Here is a 26,152-nt window from a genome sequence, read left to right on the forward strand (position 1 = left end):
CGATGTGTTCATACCCTTGTTTATTTGTCTTCGGAAAGTTAAAATAAAAGCTAATACTTTCAAGGAGAATTATTCATTGCAGTTGTATTCAAAGGTAAGATATAACCAAATGCACAAACCCGTCTTGAATCACAAATATTATAATAAATTTCGAGCTTCAATTGTTTTATTAATAAATTCACGGCTTCGGTGATTTATTAAACTGTTAGAAATAATGAAGAAACTGCAAAAAATAAGTTCATGCTGTTAATAAGAGTTTTCCCTCCATTTGTATACCAGAACTGTTAACAATCGGTTAATTTAAATGGGAATGGTCACGATTTTGGTCAAAAATTATTTTTCCAATTTTAATATCTACAATGCTTTAAAAAGGCATTTTTAATAGGCAACCGAAATTTGAGTCTCATTTGTTGAGTTATAAGCGAGTTACAGAGCCTGAAATTCTTCGCTATGTAAACAAAGCGTTTGTTCACATTTTGAACGTTGAAGAAAAGATTTCAGTTTTAAACCTAAAACGAATGTGTTAAACGTTAGGAATTGTATATCCATGCTTAAAATAAATAAAAAGACAAATAAGCTTGAAAAAGATTTTTTACTGCTATATGGAACCGATGTTAACAAAAACAGGACACGAGCCTTTTTTTAATGACAAAGAATTGTGAGCCCTGTATCTTGCTTATAACTCTACAAATGACTCTCAAATTTAATTTGATCATTCGAAATGCATTTCTAAAGCATTGTAAATAATAAAAACGTAAAAATAAAATTTGACCAAAATCGTGACCATGCCCGATTAAGGTAATTTAACATTCGGTTTTAAACATGTCAGTCACTTTCGGTTTTGTTGGTATTTTCTTAGCCTCTGGTTGATCTAGTTTTTTGCAAGCAGAACACATTGAATCGCGAAATATTTCAAAGTTATTCATAGAACCATATTTATCTTTTTCTTTCAGATATTGAGAATATAATTTTTCACTAGATCCAATTTCTTTAAGTTTTTTGGCCAATGTTTCCGGAGAGGTATAATCTTGAGCGTTTATGAAAGTTCCCGTTGGTAAATATTCACTTGCTTGGGATGAACCATTTACAACCGGTATAATGCTCATATTGTATTCATATAAGTTAAATACTTTTTCTGTGGAGTAATCTCTACAAATATTATTCTCGAAGGAGAAATAAAACTTATAATCCCTGGAGAAATTCTTCAAACATTCATTCATTGCTGGAGTTCGAACCCCACACTTTTTCTTCCCACACGATCCAAACGTGTCAATATCAATGTACTTCTGCAACTTTTCGATGTATTCTTTACGACGAGATGGAACAGGGCAGTGACCAGACATCCAAACACCGAATTTTGTTTTCTGACGAAAAACCTCAGAATAATTTCTTTCTATACTTTTGTCCAGTCTTATGATTTTACCATACGGTCTTGAAACGTCAGCATCTCTACGATAAGACATGATCCATTCGAATTTATAGTCCCAGGCGGTATTTGGCTTATGTGTGAACGCTTTGTTTTCCAGAGTATTGAAAATCCAAACCTGTGATTCAATCTTCACAGGAGGAATTCTTGGCAAAGTCGAGTGTGTGAAGATTACTCCACCACTTTTATTTAGATCAGAATTAACGGTTGATAATATACAGGTAGATCCAACATTTTTACACTGGTTCGCTCGAAAATATGTCGCTGAAGACTTTAAATAAAATGGAAGGTTGTACCACAAGATTACCAGGGTTTTGTTATTCATGGAATATGTTTCACCATTAGATGAAGTGGTGTGTGTTTCACTCATTACTATCTTCTTTATATGTGGATGAACATCTGTGGAATATATTTCTTCTGACAATGAAAAATATCCCAGAATAAAAACAAGAAGCAGACCCGTAATACCAAACAAAAGGAATGCTATGTTTGTAGGCTTCATTTTCGAAGAACCTAAATGAAAACATGAAATGTGAATTATCTATTAGATATTTTCAATAAATATTGCTCATGGTCATCTACACAGCTATTAAAATGAAAAGATAATTCATTCGTCAAACAAACATAACCATATGCATTTAAGCATTAAATTTTTCCTTGTAAAGGTAAGTTTGTTATGAGAATACATGTAAACATTATAGTTGTAATCGATTGCTGATTATCCATCTTAAAGTGGTATGGGACACTTCCATATTGTGACGCTTTTACTGCAAATCTGTACGTCATGAGTTCGAATCTTACGATGGCTTTTAATTTTACCATTTCAAAAATTAAAAAGAAAGAAAACATTTTTTGGTCAAATAGTGTAAAATTTGAAAAAATCTAAAACGGTGAGAGATTTTTGATAACAATGTGCTTTTATCCACACCAATATGGACAGGTATCTCATACCACCTTAATCTGGAAATTGGTGATAAAGTTATTATAATTTAAGGTACTCTTGTGCACGAGTTTTCAAGTTCATTAAGAGGTAAACATTATTCACCCTTGCTTCATCGTGAAGCTATCTTTTTTCTCTTGTTCACATCGAAGACTCAATTTTGAAGGTACATGTATAAATATCTTCGTCTTTTAAGGTTATCTTATAGTTGTTTCAAGTTTTAAAAAAAAGGTTTGTTTGACACAAATTTCTTATTCTTGATCAGGTTAGATTAGTATTCCAATAAATGAAAGTGAGAATTGAGAAGACGGGACTTTTTTTCGTGCAGATCCTACTGTAACATTCATCCAACACAGCAATTATCACTCATCGAGTTCGACTTGCGCTACTTTTCCCCACTGGTTTCAAAGTTATTAATTTTCAGAAATGTTTCGTATTAATGCTGGTGCATCTATGTAGCCTAATGGACCCCCCCCCCCCAAAAAAAAAAAAAAAAAAACCAAAGTGGACCCGAATATGATGACTAAATTCATTTAAAGCAACTCGTTTTTCATTACTAGTCGGGTTTGTTCTTTTAAAAAATCTGGAAACAAATGTTGCCCACACCATTATAGCAAATAAAACGACAATTGTTTCACATTTGGGGGAGAGGGTGTGCGGGTAGGGGACATGTATTGCGTAAGCAACACTCTCAGACTGCGTGTTACATATTGGTAGAAATAAAAGTTTCCAATAACACTGCATATTCCATTATTTTGGCCCGTTCAATATTTAAAACAAGCCTTACGCATCTCTATGACATGTTATGATAACGAACAGTGTTTAAAATCAAAAGTCCAATTTAAAGGAAAAATATAAAACAGGGCCAAGCCAACACGGACCTCTAAAAACCTAGAGGTAGGTTCAGGTGCCATGGAGCAGTGGGCATCCTCTGCTTCATGACCGTTCACATCCAGTGTGTTATTCTACCGATCGTTTTTGGGTGTTTTCCCCTGGATATGGTACTGATATGGCCTGATATGGTACGTCAGACTCCTTGAAATTAAGAATTACGTTGATCATATATACCAAATAAATCGCAATGATTTGTGAAGAAAACAATTTCATTTTTTTTTTTATAATTGCTGTGTATTTTATAAACGTATTGTATGTATACAAGAAAAGCGATATGTAATGCAATGTATATTCATTGTTGAAACAGGACTGATAATCTTTATTTAGATTAAAACATACTTAAGATAATAGTCTTCATGCGCGGATCTAGAGATGTGGGTAGGGGGTCAGGGGGTCTGCACCACGTAACTAGAATAAGCCTTCTGGGCTTTCGTATTGCATAGATAGCGACGATAATTATCATTCTACAACCTGAGATTGAAGGCGAAAGATATTTATCGCATGGATTTGATATTTAGTTTGAAGTAATAAGTGTACATATCATACTTCTGATATGGCTTTAATACAATGGGAACTTCAACAGTACTCCTGCTGATTTTCTCATTGATAGAAGGATGGTTTGATTTTAAATTATTTTTATTCCTTATATCGAATTATTCTTGTCGAAGGGCTTAAAAGGACGAAAACAAACAAGTTGGATAAAACCTGTTTTTATTTTATTAATTTTTGGATATTGTCGGTCCTATAACACACCAGGCCGTGCAGACAAATTGAATACCGAGCGTTAGTGCGGTATGAAATTTTTTTTATAATTTTTTATAAGTCTATCCCCTCCAGAAAGGGTATGACAGTATAACATCTGCAAATTTAAAAAAAAGAACATTTTTCTGTTCTCTCTCTCCTATAAAATTATTTAAAACTCTTTTTTTTTTTAAAATATAGACTTGTTAATCCAAAAAGAACTTTTTTTTTTAAAAGATAGACTTGTTTATCCATTCAACTACGCGTTGTCTATATCATATATGTACGCCATTCGCTTGGATTGATTTGGGAAAAAAGTTTCTTATTTTTTTCTATTGATTTATTTAAAGTTCGTTTTAAATTCATCTTTAAAAATTAACGATTTACCCTTCCCTTTACACAACAGCTATATGTTATTTACATTACATGCTAAAATTGATATGATAACAAAGCATTAGACACGTCTATTATTCACGAACCATGAAAGAATTAGAAAAATCTCTATAAGCCGAGGGGTCGCGTTTCACACTGAAACATACAAGATAACCTTAACCCCAATCCACATATAATGATAATTCATTCAATATCAAATAATGAAAGGTTTTAGTTATAATATAGTGGTGATTCTTGTTGTCTCCGGGGAATGCACTCTGTATTTTTATTGACCAGTTTTGATACATTATGAAAAGAATATATAGTTAAAAGAGGACGGATGTCTCCAAAGAAAACCAATTGGATATACCTTATAAATTCGAATGTGATTTTTGCCCATAAACTATATATTATAACGGTAAGAGATTTTTGTTTTGTTTATAATGTTAATTTGTTGGGTTTTTGGGATTTCTTGTGGAGAAATCTTCGCCTGACGGACATTATTGTAACTTAAAATGGCCACATCCATCCGATCGTCGTCATAAGTTTTCTCCACTCAACAATTTATCTTCTTTTGATTGTTGTAATGAGATGTGAAATAACACATAATCCCCTTTTATATTCCTAACTGTGTTTTATTTAATCCATAAACTATATAATTTCTTTAAAACATTGAAAGGTTGGAATTTTTTCACCTATTTTACAGAGCTCCTCGTCCCAAAAAGATCAAATTAGTCTAAATCTGCATCCAATTCTCATATTAAGTTTTCCGCCACTCAACATTCCAATTATATTAATGTGATGTGAAATTAATTTTAATTGAACAGGAACAAGAAAAACCAAAATATTCATCAAAGCACCTCCACATATTTACTTTTTACTTCGAATATTTCTGTGTTTAAATTGAGAGCCAGTTTTCACTGGTGGTATTATAATACATAGCTAAAAAATCTGAACCAGCACCTTTAAGTGATAAATGCCACATAGATGCAAGAAAAGATATATTGAGATTAATTGTAACGTTTAGTTGTTGGTCTCATTTTTCAATGCATTGTAATTAAAAACAAATAATAAAATGGGAACAATTTCAGTGTAGTTTATTTTACCTAACGCCAGAAAGCCGTTGGTGTTATATTTAATGAGGTGTAAAGTGACCATGCGTTTCTTTTGATGTTTCTTAAATTTGTATCGTTTAACAAGATGCTCTGTCTACGTGTGTTTGTGTATGTGAGAGAGAGAGAAAGAGAGAGAGAGGGAGAGAGAGAGAGAGAGAAAGAGAGACCCACACACAGACTCAGACACAGAGATAACTAACTAAATGCTTCTGCGATATCTGGATCTTCAAGCCAAACAGAAAAACCAACCACTTTTTTGGCGTTTAATATTGAGTATGGAATAATTATGGTTGTATTTGTGATCATTAAACACAAAAAAGTAAAGAACGCAAGTGTAATATTTTGAATTTTTTCACGATATGTTATAAAATCAGAATAAGATATAGATATATATCTTTCCGTAATCATGCTAGACTTAACAACCAAACGAGGAAAATAGGTCTATAAGAGGACTTAACGACATGAATTTTTTTCGTCCTGTTTTTTATTTCTAAATAAAATGTGTTTTACATCAGACCATCAACTTTTTCAATTTATTAAGTAGAAAGCAATTATACTGTCTTGTGGTGTGATAAATTTTATAAATGCTTTTTCCAAAGGTACATAACAATAAAAGAAATTACTCAAAGGTTTTAAGGCAATCAATTTTCTAGAGAAATTATTTCAATAATTATTCATTTCAAAATTAAGACCGTTTGATATTTTAAATACGTTAGAATGGCTTTTTAATGTGTATGAATGTATAAAACAGTTCTGACATATCTCAATTTATCTAAAAAAAATCGTTAAACTAATGCAATGACATGATCTTGTAATTTTCAAACAATTTAATCGGGGTTTTTGTTTTTTGCTAATTTTTGTTTAGAAGAACAAATGGTTTGCGACCGGTTTTTGAAGCTTGATTTTTTCTTGTTTTGACTTAAAATAAATTAACGATCATAATATAAAACCTATTCAAAGTTATCTGTCTGAAATATGCAACTGCTGTGCAATCGGAGATTTTTTAAAATCCCCATTATACTTAAATGCATTCATTATTAAACTTGTTTTAAAGGTTATCATGTTTATGTATATTTCAGTCATACCTGTATTTTATTACAACAGTCTCCCGGCAGCTATACATATTTTAGGTAGATGAACGTTTATTCTATTCGTCTTCTGGTGATCTTAATCATTGTGTAACTTTATCAGCGTGAAATCATAAAATTAAGTTCATGTATTTAGGTCGAGATCTAGTAAATGAAAGGTACCTACAGGTTTATGGAATTCAAGATATAGATTCTTGATTTTGACCACTGTTCGTTATCACCACATGTCATTTTCAATGATGTTCCATAACCAGAGCTTTATGAAATTTATGGTAAACACATTGATTTCGTATCGTATTAACTGTCATTTTCTGTGAAATATGAAGGAAATAAGTAACAAATCTGTTTTGTTTATTTTGACGAATGAAATATATCTGGAGTGCCTACAGTCTCTCAATAGATGCAGTTCTGTTTATCCTGATATATAATACTCTTATACTATGATTATTTTAAAAAAATTATAAGTCTCTTAATACTACCCATAAAACTCTGCATTTAAAAAAGATCAGCCATTTTACGGTATGCCCCCCCCCCCCCCCTTAAATTTTCATTATTATTTCGGGCACATTAAATGAGTTAATTCAGTCATAACGGAAAATACACCTACAAAACTTAAATAGCAAAATCAGCTGGTGCGCTGCAACATTTTATGCGTTATTGACATGTCAAATCACGGTAAGGATGAACATTCTGAGGTCACAGCAATATTAATATATTCCAATTTTTGAAGAAAAAAAAATCAACCAACTTGAGTTGTGAACATATCTACTTCAAAACAACTATCTGAAATGAATTGTATTTTTGTCATTAAAATAATGATTAAATTATCGCTTTCACATGTTTTAAATATGACTTATAAATTGTTATTTAATATCAATGGACTTCATTTTGAACAGCACACGATATCAAAATATTTTGGAAAATGTTTTAGTCATTTTTTTGTATAAAATTTGATTGCTCCCACCCCCCCCCCCCTCCAATAAATATTCCCGGAAGTGTAGGTCATATCCCTTTGTTTACAAAATGACAAGATGGTGACCTCAGTTATACACATTCTGCTTGCTTTTCGGTAACTAAATCTTCAATGTTATTCAAATTTGAACACGAGTTGTTTCAAGGTTATTAGTTTGACTGTCAGAGGTGTATCAAATCACATTGACATTTTAGTTAATGATGACTAGTTATCTCAGCACAAATATTTTTTTAAGACTTATATTAAATAAAACATTCATTTATTATTTCAAAATATTACTAAATTGAAATGTTGTTCAAAATCCTAATATATCAGAACGAAAAAGGTGAAAATGTTGCCAGCATCTTCGCACATTTTTGTCCTTTATATCAAATTTAAAAAAATATGCACATTTTTGTACTAAAAACTTGCTGATGAAATGTTAAGGAAACCTTTCAAATAAAATGTCACCATTTTTTGAAAACAAGAATCTGAAATTGTTCAATTAAAAACACTATTGATACTTAATAATAAATAGTATAAAACCTTTGCTTATTCGTCACATTTTCTGAAGAATTAGCGAATAGTTGCCTAAAAATACAGTCTGGTTCTAATTTTTAAAAAAAGGCTCTAGAACACTTCAAATTATTATAATTTGTTCCAGCCTGTTTTTAATCATAATTAAGTGTCTGAGTCAGTTTATGCTTGTCTCCACAAAAATGGCATTTAGTAGGTCAAAATGGCGATTCTGGATGTCCGAAAGCTTGATTTATAGTTCTCTCTAAAAGTCTCGTAAATCGGTAAAAAAAAACGAATAATAATATGGTTCAGTTTGTCTTTTAACATAAAGGTTGTGTGCTGAGACAGAAAAGTATGGTGTCTTGCACAAAGGCGTTACGTAGGTCAAAATGGACGTGGGAGTCTGAAGAGATATGCGAGTTTAAAAAAAGGCTTTGTTCATGTAAAAAAATGTAATAGAGATATACAATATATAAATAAAAATGTGTATATATCACATTTTACAATATGCAAACAACAAAATTTATTAAATTGAAACGCTTTCTGAAATAGAAAACAAACCCAATCTTGTCTATTTAACTTGTTTTTGTATTTTAACATAGATCTTCGTTCAAGATCTTCATTTTACCTTTATTAAACCTTAAAAAACATAATTCAATACAGTTTATGGACTAAGTCAGTGTCGAAATTTGAAAAGATTGCATTAATAAGTTGCATATTTGTACATTCACAAACATGAATTAAAATGATTAATTTAACGAAAGAATTCAGGCAGTTATATCAAGAAAATACCAAAGAGAGTACAAATGCTGCTAAATTGATTTAACTTACCTTGTATTCTTTTTGCACTAGTAGCAGAATTATAATTTTTTTAAACTCTCATTCCCTAAAAAAAATATCAACTATTCTCCTGCGATGTAGTTGGCAATTTAAATTACGGTTGGGTGATTTGGAGTTCCAACAAAGGATATAATAATAAAATGGTTAAGCTTGAGTTATTACTTAATATGCTTTAAATTCGTAAAACTACTAATAAAACAGTGTTATATTTTGAGAACGAGTGTCTTTATTCCGGGGCTCAGAAAAGCGGTCGATGACTTAATATGGAAGTTTTATAAGTAGTTGTGCCAATATGTGCCATTATAAACGAAAATTGCTTAGCTAAACGTTAAGCCAACACAACGCTTCGAAGCTGAGAGAGAGAGAGAGAGAGAGAGAGAGAGAGAGAGAGAGAGAGAGAGAGAGAGACAGACAGACAGACAGACAGACAGACAGACAGACAGCGTTTAGGATTGAACGGTACTGATCATGACAAATTTTATTTAAATAAAAACGTAGAATTTGATATGTTTTTACGGTGGAGTCGTTCGGACGAGGGCAGCAACTTAAACAGAGGATGTTGATAAAATAATAAGGATGAATCCGTTGGCTATTCTTAATACACTTAACTGGGTCACAGACACGTGTAATACAAATCTACACGTACATGTATCATTAGCATAATGATACAAAATTCCATTGGATTGGGAAGGGCAGTGCCCACCTCTCCCCCCACCCCACTCCCCTCTACACACACTCACATGCAACAGATTTTGGTGGATGGGGGACAGCAGTGTAAATGTGCCATTTATATTTTATCGAAAAATAATTTACTTGAACGAGATATTGACTTGTCATAAAGCCCCCCCCCCTCCCTATTGCAAATTGCCATCCCCCAATTAAATTTCCGTTCCCCCTTTTAATATGATTTTGACAACAAAAATTCAACATATTAACTTTAGCATTAGTTTCTCTTTGTGTCCAGGTTATGTTGTTGAAAGGAATCGTGTTTTTTGTTTGTTTGTTTGTTTGCTTGGTTTTTGTTTCGTTTTTTTTTTATGGTTTTGTTTGTTTGTTTGTTTTTTTTTTTTTTACAGGTTTTGACATTTTCGATAACAAATCCAATCCAGAAAAAGGGGTAATGTGGTACTTATTGAATACAGGATGATCATTTTACTGCTTATTATCATTAGTGACATAATAATACTAATTTGTACTACTTCATTCCCTACAGCATGTATATCCGCAATATACATTTCAATTGGTTACTCTTTTTTGTCTATTATTATTAATTCATAATCATATCAGAACAAAAAGAGCTGAAAAGAAAGGCCTTTTATGGCATGTTTTTGTTAATTGGTCAAAAAATAAAGATATCAAATTCGTTAAATATTTGTAAAGGCTGACATTTAAAGCTTTTTGGTGATTTTTTTTAGCTAATTTTTTCCATTCATTTTTTGTTAAAACATTTCAACCATTCGTTCATTGATCACTCTTTCTTAGCAGGTATATCACTAACTATGCTCTATATTTCGTGATTTCAATAGATAACATTAAAATCTTCAGATAGTGTTTATTTCATTCAGAATACTTCAATACCCAGCTTTAATTTGGTGAAAGATGTTTCAACCTGTACCTAAAAAGCAATTTTTAACTAGATTAAAAAAGTAATGTTAATTACTCCTATCTCATATCCGTTTTTATAGTGACATATGTATGTATGTGTACTTTGTTATACTGTATAAATGATATATGCACCCCGTTTTATTTTAGCACCTTTCGCCCTCGTTTTCAGCGTGCAAAATCAAGACTGGGCGAATTCTGATGTATTCAATTATTTTTTCTTTAAACACAACTGAGTCTGGGCGAATTTAAGACAGGGCGAAAGCGTTTGCAAGTGTAAAAGTGCGAAAATTACGAGGGTTGTCCGAAAATAGCGTAGACAAGTGGCGTTATTCAGTTAATCGAAGACAAAGAAATATTAAATTTGTGCCACAAAGGGTTCAAGTAATTTGCATTCAAATAATGTTTTAAAATCATATATTGTTTGATATTAAGTTAGTGAAGTAAAAGCATGTTAGATCTGAAATTTAATATGCAGCGCAATGTCAAAAACAGAAAGTTGAATTGAACATAATGAAATGAAAATTGCGAGGAAAAGTACTTTTTGAGTGAAAAATTATGATAAAACATACATTTATATTTGATAATAAGTATATTATTTACTCAAAAAAAGTTCTGGCTATTACAAAACTTTTAAATATCTTAAAGCGTGTTTTGTGACAAGTTGAAGAGTTAACTCGTAATAAAATCACGACGTCAGCGTTTAAGGTGGCGCAGCAGTATCTGATCAAATTTTGCAAAGACCTTGAAACAAATCCTAATCGGCTTTTCTAGTAAATAAAATTAACAAAATTAATTCGAAATGTGCTTTGTAAATAAGTAGTTTAACAATATTGAAAATATTGAGACGAATATGATGAGAGAAAAGAAAAGAAACACCGACCGATATCAATGGACATCAAAAAATCTCTTAATGTGAAGATTGATATTGTTTAATACTGCTTTGTCTAGTGTAAGTAGCACTACGATCAAAATTGTTATTTGTGTAACCTATATATGTTCACATTAACAGTTGTAAGTTTTAACATTGTAAGAAAATAGTAGTTTTTGGAGGTTCATTTAAACCCTTGCATATTTGTCTTATCCTCAATATAAACTAAAAATTCTGTCAAATTAGGGGTTTTTTGTATATAAGAGCTTTAAAATAACAACATTAGACTTTATCTGACTATATGTCATTCTTTGATCTTACTGTTAAATGTATGTCTTCCGCAATCAAGAATATTTGATTGAATGTTCTTTATAAATGCAACAATTGCTTTGAAGATATAATTCAAACGTCAAAAGAACAGACGAGAAAATATGTGATTTTAAGATAACATCGAGTTATTGCGTTCTGCATAGCAATTCCTTCCACATTAGTGTGACAGCCTTAAATCTAAATATAATCTAAATCTAAAGATATAACCCAGGTACATATAAAAAACATGATATGTGTACACAGAAAGGTAAAAGATCATTAACTCGCACTAGTTATGAAAGTTTTTTTGAATAATTTTTCTAAACACGTGTTTTCCATATATTTATAAGTGCATTCCTCATATTATGAGCTGCATTTGTTAACTCTGACAGGCTATGAAGTACAATTCTATGAACCATTATATCACCAGGAAGTAATGATGCAACTTCAGAGAACTTAACATAATTAAACGATATCAAAAACAACTCTGATGTGAAACACATGTCTGTTCTGGTTGATAATTTACAGGATATACGTACTTTGTTTTCTATTAGATAATTTCAAGTACCATCATTGTTATCCCCTTCTCAAAACATAACGGAAAAACTAATTTTCCCATTTCGTTGAACAAAGTCAGCTTTTGAAAAAAGCTCTAAAATATTAATTTTAATTATCTTCCTGAGTAGTCTCCATATACCTAAACCAGTCATTCTGCTCTGGCAAAGTGTTCCGGGATGAAACGAATACAATATATCCAATATTAGCTCCAAAGAAAAACGCAACTACATTGATATCATAAAAATAATATTGTTCCCTGGAGGTCGGTAATTAAATCTGATGTATTTGGGATCCCGTGTTTATAATATGATATCCAGGTTAACAAGTGAAAAATATTAGACAACATTTAATGTTTTTGGCTGAAAAAGACTCAGATACGGCTTTTTTTAATGTATGCCTAATTTATTTTTTCATTACGATATTTATTAGGTGTCTCGGTGTGTTTCAGCATAAATCGTTAGTTTGATAACATATAAAAAGTAGATTATTAATGCTCTACTTTGACCTCTTGACCCAAGATGATGCTATTCAAGAATAACAGCAGATTGCACAAACAGTGTTATATAAGCGAATACATTGCAAGTGTAAATATAAGAAGATAAAAACTCCTCAGCACAGCAACTTTCTATGAACCTCAAGGACAATATAGCTGGAAAATTGAGCTATGGAGGAAACAAGGTACAATATTTGTTCAATGACAAAACTTGAAAATCTCAAAGATTTGTCGAATAACAATGAAAATATTGTCAAAAGATTAACTGCCAAACTTAAAACTAAACAAAGGTATAAAGTGATGGCAAACGGATCTCCTGCAGGGTAGAAAACAGTTCATGCGTACCAATGTAATGATATCGCTGACGACTCGAACGATTAAAAAAAATCAGGAGCGCCGAGAACAGAGCTCTCAGGAACAATAAGCAGAAAAGTCACGCTTCCAATCATAATTCAAACCCGTTCCCTCTGCTGATGCCGGTTCTGCTGCTCAGTTGTCTGCCCTTGCTCTACAACAGACTAACACTCTGCAGACCAATACTGGTGCCTCGAACTCGTTCAACCAGCCCTTTCGATTAGGTAGTAGACGTATCCCACAGGCCAGTGACGTCTGCTACAGGTGCTTCCAAAATAGGCATTGAAAGACCAGATGTCTTCTCAACATCTCCAAACGTTCAAATTCCAAGTGATTTTGATAATAAGTATTTATTATCTGTAGATATGTTCGAACAATAAGATGAGATAATGAATGAGCATGCATTGCAAGTAATTATCAATCGTAGAGTCAAATCAATAATGCACAGATGCGAAAAATAGTTTACAAAATCATTATGAAATTTAGAGAAAGATAGAAGCATTTGAGGATATCTTGAGATTGTTCAAAACTAGCCATAACATTCCTTTTGCAGTTAACCCATTGAGGGATTATATGAAAATAAAAAGTCAGCTTTACAGAACTTTTCCTTTGTTACAGAGAGCCTGGAAGGCTTAATAAAATCGGGTTGCGTTATACAAGTTCCGTTTAGACCATTCATTGTAAGTCCATTGAGAGTCGCAGTAAACAGAGAAAAGAAGAGTTTGATTTTAGATCTGAGTATGTAAAGCGGTTTTCTGAAACAAGAAAAGATAACGTTTGAGGATCACAGACTGGCTTTACAATATTTGAGAAAAAATTGTTTCTGTATTAAATTTACTTGATCTTAAAGCTGACATGAATTCATAAATACGCATTATTTTCCTTTTATCTCCCGGCTACTACCTCCATATTAGTTGTCTATGTATATTTTGATCATCGCTACACATCCCCTATATAAGGCCGAGAGCACTATTCATGCTTCATCATATGATTTTATCCAACTCGTTGTGTATTTTCTATTCCCGAGCCTTGGCAAGGGGATATAAAACACACAACGAGTTTGATTTAAATCATATACCATCGCAAATCATGAGAAATTCTTTTTATCACATGTTTTACTAAGTAATTTCTTAATCCCAACTTTTTCTGTAAAAATTATAATTGTGAGCCCCACAACACATTATCAACAAGACGTATACAACTTTACGCATGGAAAAAAAGTTCCTTGAAGTATAACAAACAAACATTTCATTTTCAAACATCTTTTATGAATTCATGAAAATAATGATAATTTCATTAAATGCTTTACATTTACAACTCAACACTTTTCAACTGAATAGTATTATTAACGTTTTTATTCTACGTCAATCAACCGCCTAATAATGGCATCACAACGCGTAAGAACACACATCGGAATATCAAAAAATTATCTCATGAGTGATATCCACCGCATATTCAGATAAACGTGATGATATTGCTTTACAGTACTTCCATTTGGTTTGTCTACAGCCCCGTATATACATACACAGTGTTTAAGGTAGCAAGGGACAGTTCAATATTTCCGTAAAATTGAGAGTTGCTGTACTTAAAGGCTTATGAGTGTTGCTAAAATTCATGAAATGATTACCATTCGTTAGAGGGGCGTCTCTTGTTGAAATTGATATGCAATATGTAGGCCCCAAATGTTAGGTACGTGAGAATCAGAAGTAAAATGCGAAACCTGCGGCTATGACTGTTGTGTTGACTTTACACAGTGAAATTGCAAGTTACAGACGGGAGGTAAAATAACACGAAAAGTAGGTGGATGGGACATTGTAAACTGTCCGTCCACCGCTACGTTTCTGGCATGTGATAGTGCAACATGCACGCGGTACGGAAGGTCAACCCTCTGTAGGGAATTAGCTGGGGGAGGTCTAAAAAGCTGAAAAATCTAGAAAAATTAGCAAAACATGAAAGGGTCAAAATCTCATAAAAACCAGAATGTAGAGAATTTTACACGTTTTGACTAGTTATTTTCTTCAGAAATTGGTGATTGGCATTATAAAGAGTTATTTAAAGGTATTTGTGCTGAATGGGACCTGAGGAAATTCTAGTTACAGAGTTCTGAAGACATGCATCCCTTGGCTACAATGAATTGTATAAAAAAACTGTCCCCTGCCATCTAATTGTTCTGTGTTTAGATGACGGACTAGAATCATTTGAGGAATGTCAGAGAATTTTCAGCTTTATCAAATCATCACCAGAGGATGCTGGATTATTAGTTAACCAAGAAAAATCTATTTTCAGACCAGTTCAAGACATTGAATGGTTAGGGATCAGGTGAAATTCAGTAAGATTTAGCATTTTTATTCTAGAAAGAAGAATCCAAGATGTCGAGTCTACTATTGTTCAGTTTCTTTCAGATTTACCAAAAGTTTCATCTAGGGCGCTTGTCAGAGTTGCGGGGGAAATAATTTTATTGCAACCAGTCTTTGGTAATATTTGTAGACTAATGACAAGATAATGCTACATGGAAATAGTTTTCAAAGTATCATGGGATAGTACACTGAATTTCAAGTTTCCTATAAAATTGATAAACGATTTAAAGTTCTGGTTAATAAATGTTCGAACATAAAATGACAAAAAACTAACAGTAACAGAAAGAGAAAGTACGTTTCTTTATTCAGATGCTAGCCCTGTAGGCAACTGGGCATTTACTGTGGGTTAAAATGAAAAAAATCCGATTGATCAAATGTGGAATGAAAATGAAATGAGCAAAAATCGACTTGGCGAAAAATAAAGCGATAGAATTGGCTTCAATATAATTTAACGAAACGTATTTAACAAATGCGTCAAATGGTTTACAGATAATTAGAGTTGTGTGTATATTTTGCCGTCGGGCACTATGAAAGCTGATTAAAAAGAAATAGTATTTAACACATTCTTGTAATGCAGTGAACATACTATTTCAGTCGAGTTTCAGCAGATCACAAGTGACAAAAATCAGAAAGCTGATTATTCAATCAACTTGTAGATTATGAAGACTGTGTCTCAAAACAATTTTCTAGTTTCATTGATTTTTTATATGGTCTACATTCTGTTGACAGATTTGCTAATTAAAAAAACAAAAGATTGCCTATTTTTAATTCGTTGTTTTGAAATCCGGCTACGGAAGCTGTAAATTCATTTACTCAAGACTGTGGAACAGAAAACAATTGGTTAATTCGGGCCATTTCTTTTGTGACAAAAACCATTAAATATCTCTTTAATAGCAAAGTAAAGAGAACCTTGATGATCTGTTTCGTTTTACCCATATATTTATAATGATAAGTATTCTACTCATAAATATATCACAGATATCTTAGACTTCAGTGACGCTTCAGGAATTTACGTGCAAGGTCGGATAATCCACAGTGTTTGGTTCTAACCGATTTTTACCCTCAGTATTAGCTTTAAGACTTGATGCCAGGATTTTGTAATATAATGGTACGTATTATATGGCGTGTATACATATACAGTAGAACCTTGAACTCTGAGAATGGTACTGCAGATGTTGATGTAAATCCTAGTACATCAGCACTGGCGTCGGAAGCAAATAATTGAAAGTGAGGGGGGGGGGGGGGGGCTAGCCAAATCCTCATGTAACCGAGCAGTAAGGAAATCTAAAAGACAGCCGTTTTGTTTAACTGATTTATTAAACGTTTTAAAGCATTGACCTATAAACAAGGAAAAATACATTAGACAAAATACAATTTTACATGTACATTCAATATGTTTTAGTTTCGATAATTTGTTCATAAAAATGCAACCGTTACTTCAGTATTCATTTATATGGTAAACCATGTTTTGTAGCAATTTAATATTAGAACTTACAAACAAGTTTCAGAAATTACAATGGCAAGATCACTATCATGGTATTAATGAAATATATAACTAAATATAATATTAACAAACCACAAGATGCAGCTGATATACACTGGATTGTCCGACGTCGTTTAAAATGAAATACTAGTACTGCCCAATTTTACTTAGTTTTAACGGTTACTTATACTAATAGATAATTAGAAATTAAAGAACCATACGCGCGCAATAAAACTTTAAATGAATAACATTTAAGAATAAACAGCACAAAACGAAAGTAGAAAATCCAAAAACGAATAAATACATATGAAATAGATAGTAATAAATCTGTTCTACCACACTCAGACATATTGACAAGCAAAAAAATAAAAACCTTATTCCCAAAATCAAGATAGTCCTAATCCGGGGGGGGGGGGGGGGGTATACCTGTGGTTCCAAAAAAAAATTCTTAACTACAAAAATTTTCCCAAAATTACGAAATTCTTAATTGGTGCAAAATGCAGCCCCCCCCCCCCCCCCCCCCCCCTGCGGTTCTGACGCCTATGATCAGTGTACTTCTGAATGATATAGATATTCATGTATATAGATATTTTTCGAATTCTTTAAGGTCCTGGTACATATTTGTAGAGTAGATGTTTGTTTTAGTTTAATTTTAGGTCTTGGTACATCATTGTTTTGCAGATGTTTGATATGTTTTGATTTATGGTCCTGGTACTTATTTGTATTGCAGATGTTCTGTACATTGATTAGAATTACCTCAGTTAATTTTTATCACCTTTAGTTTTTAGTGACTCTTATTTGACATTGTCTATAGCAAAAAAGCAGAACAGTTGTTTACGAACAAGACTCTTTTCTATATATCTCGTACAAACTGTGCTACTTGTTCTGTAGCAATACTTCTCCGATATTTACTTTTATCAGATATTGATGAAAAGTTGGACGATTTATTTTAAGGTAAGTTACATTTTACATTTAGCAAGAAAAATTAGTCATACAAGCTTAGATTTAATAAAAAAAACCTTATGGTAAGATTTGGCCCCATAATTCGCCATTTTTTAAGTGTTTCTGGTACAATAAAATGTAAGTTATATTTTAGAGGAGTTGATGTAAAAAATATTTTTCACCTATTTATTTGATTTATTTGCACTCACTGGCAGCATATGACATCAGAAGTGACGTTTCTATAGTTCAATCAAAATCAGTCAAAAATTGACATTTTTCTTCTCTTTTTATGAATGGGAAATATAGATCGCATGCTTGAACAACGAAATTTTTTTGTCAATTATTAGCCTTGGCTAGATACATCTCTGATTAAAGTATTTTGTTTGTTCAAACATGCGCTCTATGTCTTCTGTAAGAATAACTGCTTTAAAACAAGCTGTTTTATGCTACAAATGCAAAAATGGCGGAAATGGGTTGTCTTTACGATGTCATATTTCTAAATTGTGGGCAGTTGAATCAAAATGTAAAAAAAATTCTGTAAAACATCACATATATATCTGAACAAAGAAAACAAAGAATTACAGTAAAATTGATGTTGATCATTTTAGGGGGCCAGTTTAGGCCCATATCAAATATAGTCCTTTCGAGTATCAAATTGTTTTATTAATAAATTCAGGGAATCAGCGATTAAATAAAATGTTAGAAATAATAAAGAAAGTATTAGAATGAGTTCATGATGATAGTGAGAGTTCTCCTTCCAAATGTTTACTAGAACTGTTAACATTCATTTTTTAACACGTCAATCACTTTCGGTTTTGCTATTATGTTTTTACCCTTTAGTTGATCTAGCTTTTTGCAAGCAGAACACATTGACTCGCGAAATATTTCAGAGTTATTTAAAGAACCATATTTATCTTTTTCTCTCAAATATTGAGTATATAATTTTTCACTAGATCCAATTTCTTTAAGTTTTTTTGCCAATTTTTCCGGAGACGTAAAATCTAAAGCGTTTATGAAAGTTCCCTTAGGTAAATATTCACCTGCTTGAGCTGGACCATTTACAACTGGTATGATGCTCAAATTGTATTGATATAAGTTAAATACTTTTTCTGTGGAGTAATCTCTACAAATATTATTCTCGAAGGAGAAATAAAACTTATAATCCCTGGAGAAATTCTTCAGACACTCATTCATCGCAGGAGTTCGAACGCCGCACTTCTTTTTTCCACACGATCCAAACGTGTCAATATCTATGTACTTCTTTAATTGTTCGATGTATTCTTTACGACGAGATGGAACAGGGCAGTGACCAGACATCCAAACACCGAATTTTGTCTTCTGTCGAAAAACCTCAGAGTAATTTCTATGTATACTTTTGTCCAGTCTTATGATTTTGCCATACGGTCTTGAAACGTCAGCATTTCTACGATAAGACATGGTCCATTCGAATTTATAGTCCCAGGCGGTATTTGGCCAATGTGTGAATGCTTTGTTTTCCAGAGTATTAAAAATCCAGACTTGAGATGTATTTTTCATGGGAGGAGTTCTTGGTAGAGTTGAATGAGTGAAGATAACACCACTACTTCTAAGTATATCAGAATGAACGGTTGATAATATACAGGTAGATCTAAAATTGTTACACTTGTTCGCTTGAAAATATGTCACTGAAGACTTTAAATAAAATGGAAGGTTGTACCACAAGATTACCAAAGTTTTGTTATTGATGGAATTTGATTCACCATTAAATGAAGTAGTTTGTGTGTCACTGTTCTTTATATGTGGATGAACATCAGTGAAATATATTTTTTCTGACGATGAAAAATATCCCAGAATAAAAACAAGAAGCAGCCCCGTAATACCAAACACAAGGAACGCCAAGTTGGTAGGCTTCATTTTCGACGAACCTAAATAAAAAAAAGATAACGCAAGTTATTGATGAAATACGTTTAAGAGATGTTCCTCATGGCCATCAACACAGCTAATAAAATGAGGAAAAAAATTCATTTGTTAAACAAACATAAGCGATTTGAGCTTTATATTCTTGTAAGTAAAGGTAGGTTTGAAATAAGTATAAAACATCATACATTATACATTATAGCATATCCATCTTAAGGTGGTATCGGACATTTCAATATTATGACGTTCTTCATATAGAAAAACACAATAAAATCAAGTTTATGCTTTTTTTTTAACCCTAAGTTGCTACCTAACAGCGTAAAACAATGGGTTACAGCTTTTACTGGGAATCTGGAAGCTATTAGTCCGAATCCCTCGATCGCTTTAATTATTTTTACCTTTTTAGAAATAAAAGACACCATATTTTGTTGTCAAATGCTGAAAAATTTGATAATTCTAAAACGGTGAAAGAATTTTTTTTATTACAATGTACTTTTATCCACACCATTATGGACATGTATCCAATACCACTTTAATCTGATTATTGGAGAGAAAGTTATAATTCAAGATACACTCGTACACGATTTTTCAAGTTCATTAAGAAGTAAACAGGTAAACTTCACCGTGAAGCTATCTTTTATCTCTTGTTCACATCGAACACTGACCTTTGAAGGTTTAAAGGGGCATGGTCACAATCATTTGCAATGCTTTAGGAATGCATTTGTAATGATCAAATGAAATTTGGGTGCCAGTCTCGTTGAGTTTAAAGCAAGATACAGGGCTCACAATTCTTCGTCGTGTTATCAAGGCTCGTGCCCTGTTTTTGTTTACATAGGTTCAATATACCAATAAAAAATCTTTTTAAAGCTGGTTTGTCTATCTTATTATTCATATAAAGCATAAATAAACAGTTCCTAACGATCAACACATTTAATTTAGGTCTAAAACAGTTACTGGAATTTTCACTTCAACATTCGAAATATTATTAATGTAAACAAACGCTTTGTTTACATTGCAAATAATTGTAAGCTCTGTTACTCGCTTTTACCTCATCAAATGACACTCAAATTTTGGTTGCCTTATAAAAATGACTTACGAAAGCATTGTAAACATTAAAATCGAAAAATTAATTTTTGCCCAAAATCGTGACCATGACCTTTTAAATATCATGAACTTTTTAGGTTTTATAGATTGAAATATAAACAAGTTAAAAAGTTTATAAGTTGTTTCAAATTTTAAAAAAAATGTGGTTTGACACAAATTTCTGAAATGCTGGGTCTAAGACGGGACGTTTTCGTACAGATCCTACTGTACCATTCATCAAACACAGCAATTATCACTCATCGAGTTCAACTTGTTTTACTTTTAATCCCCCGTTTCAAAGTTTTAATTTCAGAAAAATATCGCTGATGCATCTGTATACGCAAATGGAATATAAACCCAAAATGGACCTAAAGATCATGGTGAAATTGATTTTAAGCAGCTCGTTTTCCATTACTAGTCGGGTTTGTTAAAAAAAATCTTCAACCAAATCTTTTCCAGAGCTTTATAGCAAATAAATCGATAATTGTTTCACACTTGGGAGAGGGGACAGGGGCATGTTTTGGGTGTGCAATACTCTCAGAATGTTTGTTTTTTTAGTTATAATACATATTAATATTAGTTAATACATATTGATAAGAAATCAATGTTTCCCATGACACAGTATAGTCCATCAGTATTTATCATCACCATACACATGTTCTTTTACCGACTGTTTGGGGGAGGGGGAGGGTTGGGGTTGGGGGTGGGGTCCGGGATCCCTGATGCAGGACGTCACAATCCTTGAAGTTCAGAATTACGTTGATTTTAAGTACCTATTAAATCACAATGAATTGTGAAGAGAAAATGTTTTTAAAAAATTATTTAACTGCTTTGTGGTTGATAATCTTATTGTGTGTACATGCATTAAAGAAAAACGATAAGTAATGCTCATATTCATGTTTGAAAAAAGACTGATAAGTTTATTTATTGATTAAAACATAGTCTTTCGGTGCGGATCTAGAGGGGTTAAATTAGGGGGTCGGGAAATTTGTAAATGAAAGGTGCCTATATGTGTATGGGATGTAAGATATTAATTCTTTCCTGGGTCTAAATTTGTTGTAAACACATTGAAAAATTGTATTTTAAATTGTCACTTTACTTTACTTGAAGTATGAAAAAATAAGTAACAAATCTCGAGATTTATTCATTTGAACTACAGCAAAACTCGAATATAACGAACACGGATATAGCGAATTTACGGCTATAACGAATTATTATTCATGTCCCGGCAAATTTCTTATATAAACCAATAGAAAATTGATGTATATAACGAACACGGCTATAACGAATTTACGGTTATAACGAAGTAATTTTAAGACCCCCGCTGGCAAAATTTTAATGTATTTTATCATTTTTATAACGAATTTGTTCCATTTCAAATTTCTTTGAAGAAACATGCAATTTTAAGATGCATATGTAAAATACTCAAATTCAAATAGTATACGGATTTTTTTAAAAATTGAAATGAAATGGTTATATTGACATTTTTGTAAATGACGGTAATACTAATTTTATAACTTACGATAGTTTAGAAAACTGTTAGCCGGAAAAACTCTTAATTATTTTATAACGAATTCGCTATAATAGTTTTTACGAATTCGTTATAAACGTATAGCGAATTACGGCTATAACGAAGTTTTTTCTATGGTCCCTTGAAATTCGTTATAAACGAGTTTTGCTGTAATGAAAGATATCTTCATTTCCTACAATTTTTCCAAAACCGGCATTAAACAAGCTTTTGACATCCTCTTTTACATGATATCAAATTGAATATAAGTATTGGTTTTACTTTTTCCATAATTTAATATTGAATGTAAAGACATTTTTTCATTGACCACACAATTCTTTTAAAGCAGTAAAACACGGGCTTTTTGGTTTTAGCACCGCAAAAACTCATTGGAATCAAATACTAAATCTTGATCATATAGGGAATTATTAAAAATAAATAAAAAAGAGGACCAGAGAATGTTTTCACATGTTAAATTTGTAAGAAAGTGTGGTTCATAAAATAAGCATTTTGAAATGCAAAAGGTTTGATCACATTATGGGTCTAAATTGAGCAAAACGACGGAACAGATGGAGAATCCTACTTTTTTTACGGCTGATTTTGTTATCTCTTGGTGCTCTCTGTACTTTGGAATGTGTAAAGATGAAATATTTCTACATTAAAAATATCGCTTAAAGACGGAGAGATGACCCAGAAATGGTTTTTTATGTACTTTTTCAATTTTTTTTTTTGAAAAAAAAAAAACAAAGTCCAGAGATATAACAATGTTGTTTGAAACATTTTTTAAAACCACGTATCGTTAAGTCTCGTATAGCCCTCTGGTTTCGACCTGGATTAGTAAATGCAACCATAAAGTGTTTTTAGGTTCAATAAGGACAGATAAAATACTGCCAATTTAGAATACCATCAACGCTGATAATTCATTTAAAAACATTCAAAACAATGTATATTTAACATACAGCCAAAACAATCTATATATTGTATCATACATGTGTACATGTAACATGTCGACTCTTAAATACTTGAGATATATTGAAGTAAACGGGCGGATGCGTATAAAAATAGTGACATGTTCTAGAACTTTATTTTTATTTTTATAGAGTGAGTCTGCGTTTGATTTTTAGAGGGGGTCACATGACCCCGTTTATTGGTTTACTGTCAGCCGAAGTCTCAAACCGGAAGGCACGCGTCAGAAAATAGTGCAGAAAGTTTTCATACACTTCAGTAAATACGTATTATAAAAACACGCATTAAATCTGTTTAAGTCCTCTGTGTATAAACAAAGTTCTATTTAGAAATTAAACAAATAGTTTCATAGATCAAAATATTCTTGCTCTAGTTCAAATGTGGAATGAGTTACGTAACTGAATGCACAGCGCCGTTGACAATTAAGTTTTTGTACGGGCTCATTAATCAATAGAAGAGGTTAATGGTGGAATCGAAATTAAGGTTCCCAAACGCAATGTGCCATTTTTGAAAAGTTGTGAATTTTATTTTGACAATCTTTCACCTCAATACTACCAAACTTCATGTGCAAGCCGAGTTTAAAATCGGGACGGGTTATACACAGATGTTTTACAAATTAAATAGGTGTTTCATTGGCTTCCAGTCTACTTCCGGTCTATGACTGCTGTTCGTCTCGAAAGGAATTTTGTACAAAGGAAATAAAAACAAGTCTGAATTTGCCTTCTCGTTCGTTGGCTCTTTAGTTGAGTAAACTGAATTTAAATTTCAAACAATGCATTGTAAGCAAAATCTATAATAGATTATACATTTTGGAAGACTTATACATCATATAATATATACAATCTTATCGATTGAAGAACCAAGTTAAATGTTAACGTTCATGTTTTCCGGCTTAGTTGGAATCAGGCTTGGGATGAATTACATTGTAAAATAATGCATTACATAACCGTTACTTTATGTATTAGGGCATTATATTACCATTACCTTAACTTAATTTTCTTGAAGTAATACATTACATTACCATTACATGAGTAAAGTAATGCATTACCATTACTTTGGGAAAAGTCAATAAGTTTTAAAAAAGTAATTTAAAAAGTAAATAAAGAGTTTTTGTAAATATTTCATAAAAAAAACATGCTTAAAATATTTACAGGTTCATGTTCACTATCAGGTATAAATTTAATGACTTATACAAGATTGCTGTTGCACTTGTAGGTCTCAAAGTAAAGTTGGTCCCGTAACATTTACACGCTAATGGCGGAGTTGACAATGTCTGTTATTTATGTCTCTGATTTTCGGAGTATGATTTTTAATAAAAGGAACGGTTGTATCGTAATTCGTGTAGGTGATGCACGAGTTTACACAAAAAAGTAGTAAGTGGCGAGCGGATTTATTTTTACCTATTAATTTTGCACGAATCGCAAATGAAAAAAAAAACGTGTTAGATAAGTCGGTCTTAAAAATCAAAATGGCGACCGTGACAAATCTTTTTATTGTTAAAGTTCTTGGAATCTTATTGTAAAAAAATATTTTTAACGTCAGATGCTTGTGTTTGTTATCGGTATACAAATGTTCACTTTGTTTGTTAATTAAGCAGTTTTAGAGTTTTCAGGGTTTTCATAAAACTTTAATTACGGATACCGTCCGACTTGTGGATTTTCTCTTGAATCACAAAATGAAATAAATCTAATGATTTAAATTATCTACTTTGATATAGTTGTTTGATATTCCCGGTTAGTAGTAATTTTTTTTAAAATTTTTCCTTGGGGTTTTATTTTATATAATATACCATTATGTCCATTTTCTACAATTATGAAGTCCGGGATTGAGTAAAATTTAGACAAAGTATTAGACAATTGCAAAAAGGCCGAATTAACATAGATTGTAACAACTAATTCGAACTCATAAATTTTGGAAGCATATTCGAGGAAATCCAGGACAATTACAAATTCAAACTTTTAAGACCCCGTCTTTCAGTACTCTCAGTCTTTTGATTTTCATAGTCTAAATAATGTCTGATGGAAATCGACCAGATTTCATTAAAAAAAAGATGACCAACTATACTTTAAATATATCATTTTGTATCCCATTAATTAGTTGTAGAAAAAAGAATACAAGTCCGTATATTCGTGACCAAAGTCGTATATAGCACTTAAACGATGTCCTTTGTTGTGATTTTAATGACTCAGTGCTTAGAGCACCAGACATTAGTAACCTTGGAAAATTTGACTTTTTTAGGTTGTTGGTTCCATATCACCAAGACTTTAATGAATTTTTTTTCTATCGTTTGTTGAAACATTCAAAACTGAATATATTTAGAAATTGTCCTTTTGAAAACTTGTATAGTTAGATTGTCAGATACATTTAATTAAAAAAAAAGATTTGAAATTGTATTTTACGACTAAACCAAATCGGCATTTGCACTATTCTATTCCCCCATCTTCTTTATTGTTTTAGTTTAATTGTTATATTATTATCCTATCAGCAAAAAATAAAAGAATGTATAGACATGCATCTGTATCATACCTTAGTTGAATCTTTCTGTATTTTCCCAATATCTCAAACTCCCGCCACAACTGACAATCACCTTTAAATCATACCTGTACGTCGTATGTAAGTAACTCTCTAAAGATTTTAACGTGCACTTCAGATCTCTGTGTACTTACACTACTACACGTACATAACACGTAAACGGATAAATGTTTTACTATTTTGAAAAGTTGCTATACTGCAAACATTGATCAAATCCTGTTTGTGACGTAAGGGATTACATAGACGTCGGCGGCAAAGGCATATATAGCCTTCACACATTTTGTGACAGTGTAGATTTCAATTTTATTACAT

General features: G+C 31.9%; 2 protein-coding genes across 2 annotated transcripts; both read right to left on the reverse strand.

Moving 5' to 3' along the window:
- Positions 1-803: 803 nt before the first annotated feature.
- LOC128179516 (glycoprotein 3-alpha-L-fucosyltransferase A-like) lies at positions 804-1,928 on the reverse strand. Its single transcript, XM_052846952.1, has one exon. It carries the CDS (start codon positions 1,926-1,928, stop codon positions 804-806), a length of 1,125 nt encoding a protein of 374 aa, XP_052702912.1.
- Positions 1,929-17,440: 15,512 nt separating this feature from the next.
- On the reverse strand, positions 17,441-25,947 carry LOC128181548 (4-galactosyl-N-acetylglucosaminide 3-alpha-L-fucosyltransferase 9-like). Its single transcript, XM_052849989.1, has 2 exons — positions 25,835-25,947; positions 17,441-19,760 (listed from the first exon to the last, which is right to left on the reverse strand). Exon 2 carries the CDS (start codon positions 19,747-19,749, stop codon positions 18,634-18,636), a length of 1,116 nt encoding a protein of 371 aa, XP_052705949.1. The 5' UTR covers positions 19,750-19,760; positions 25,835-25,947; the 3' UTR covers positions 17,441-18,633.
- Between the last annotated feature and the right edge of the window lie 205 nt (positions 25,948-26,152).

This window comes from Crassostrea angulata, chromosome 4, assembly GCF_025612915.1.
Source record: "Crassostrea angulata isolate pt1a10 chromosome 4, ASM2561291v2, whole genome shotgun sequence".
Lineage (NCBI taxonomy): Eukaryota > Metazoa > Mollusca > Bivalvia > Ostreida > Ostreidae > Magallana > Magallana angulata.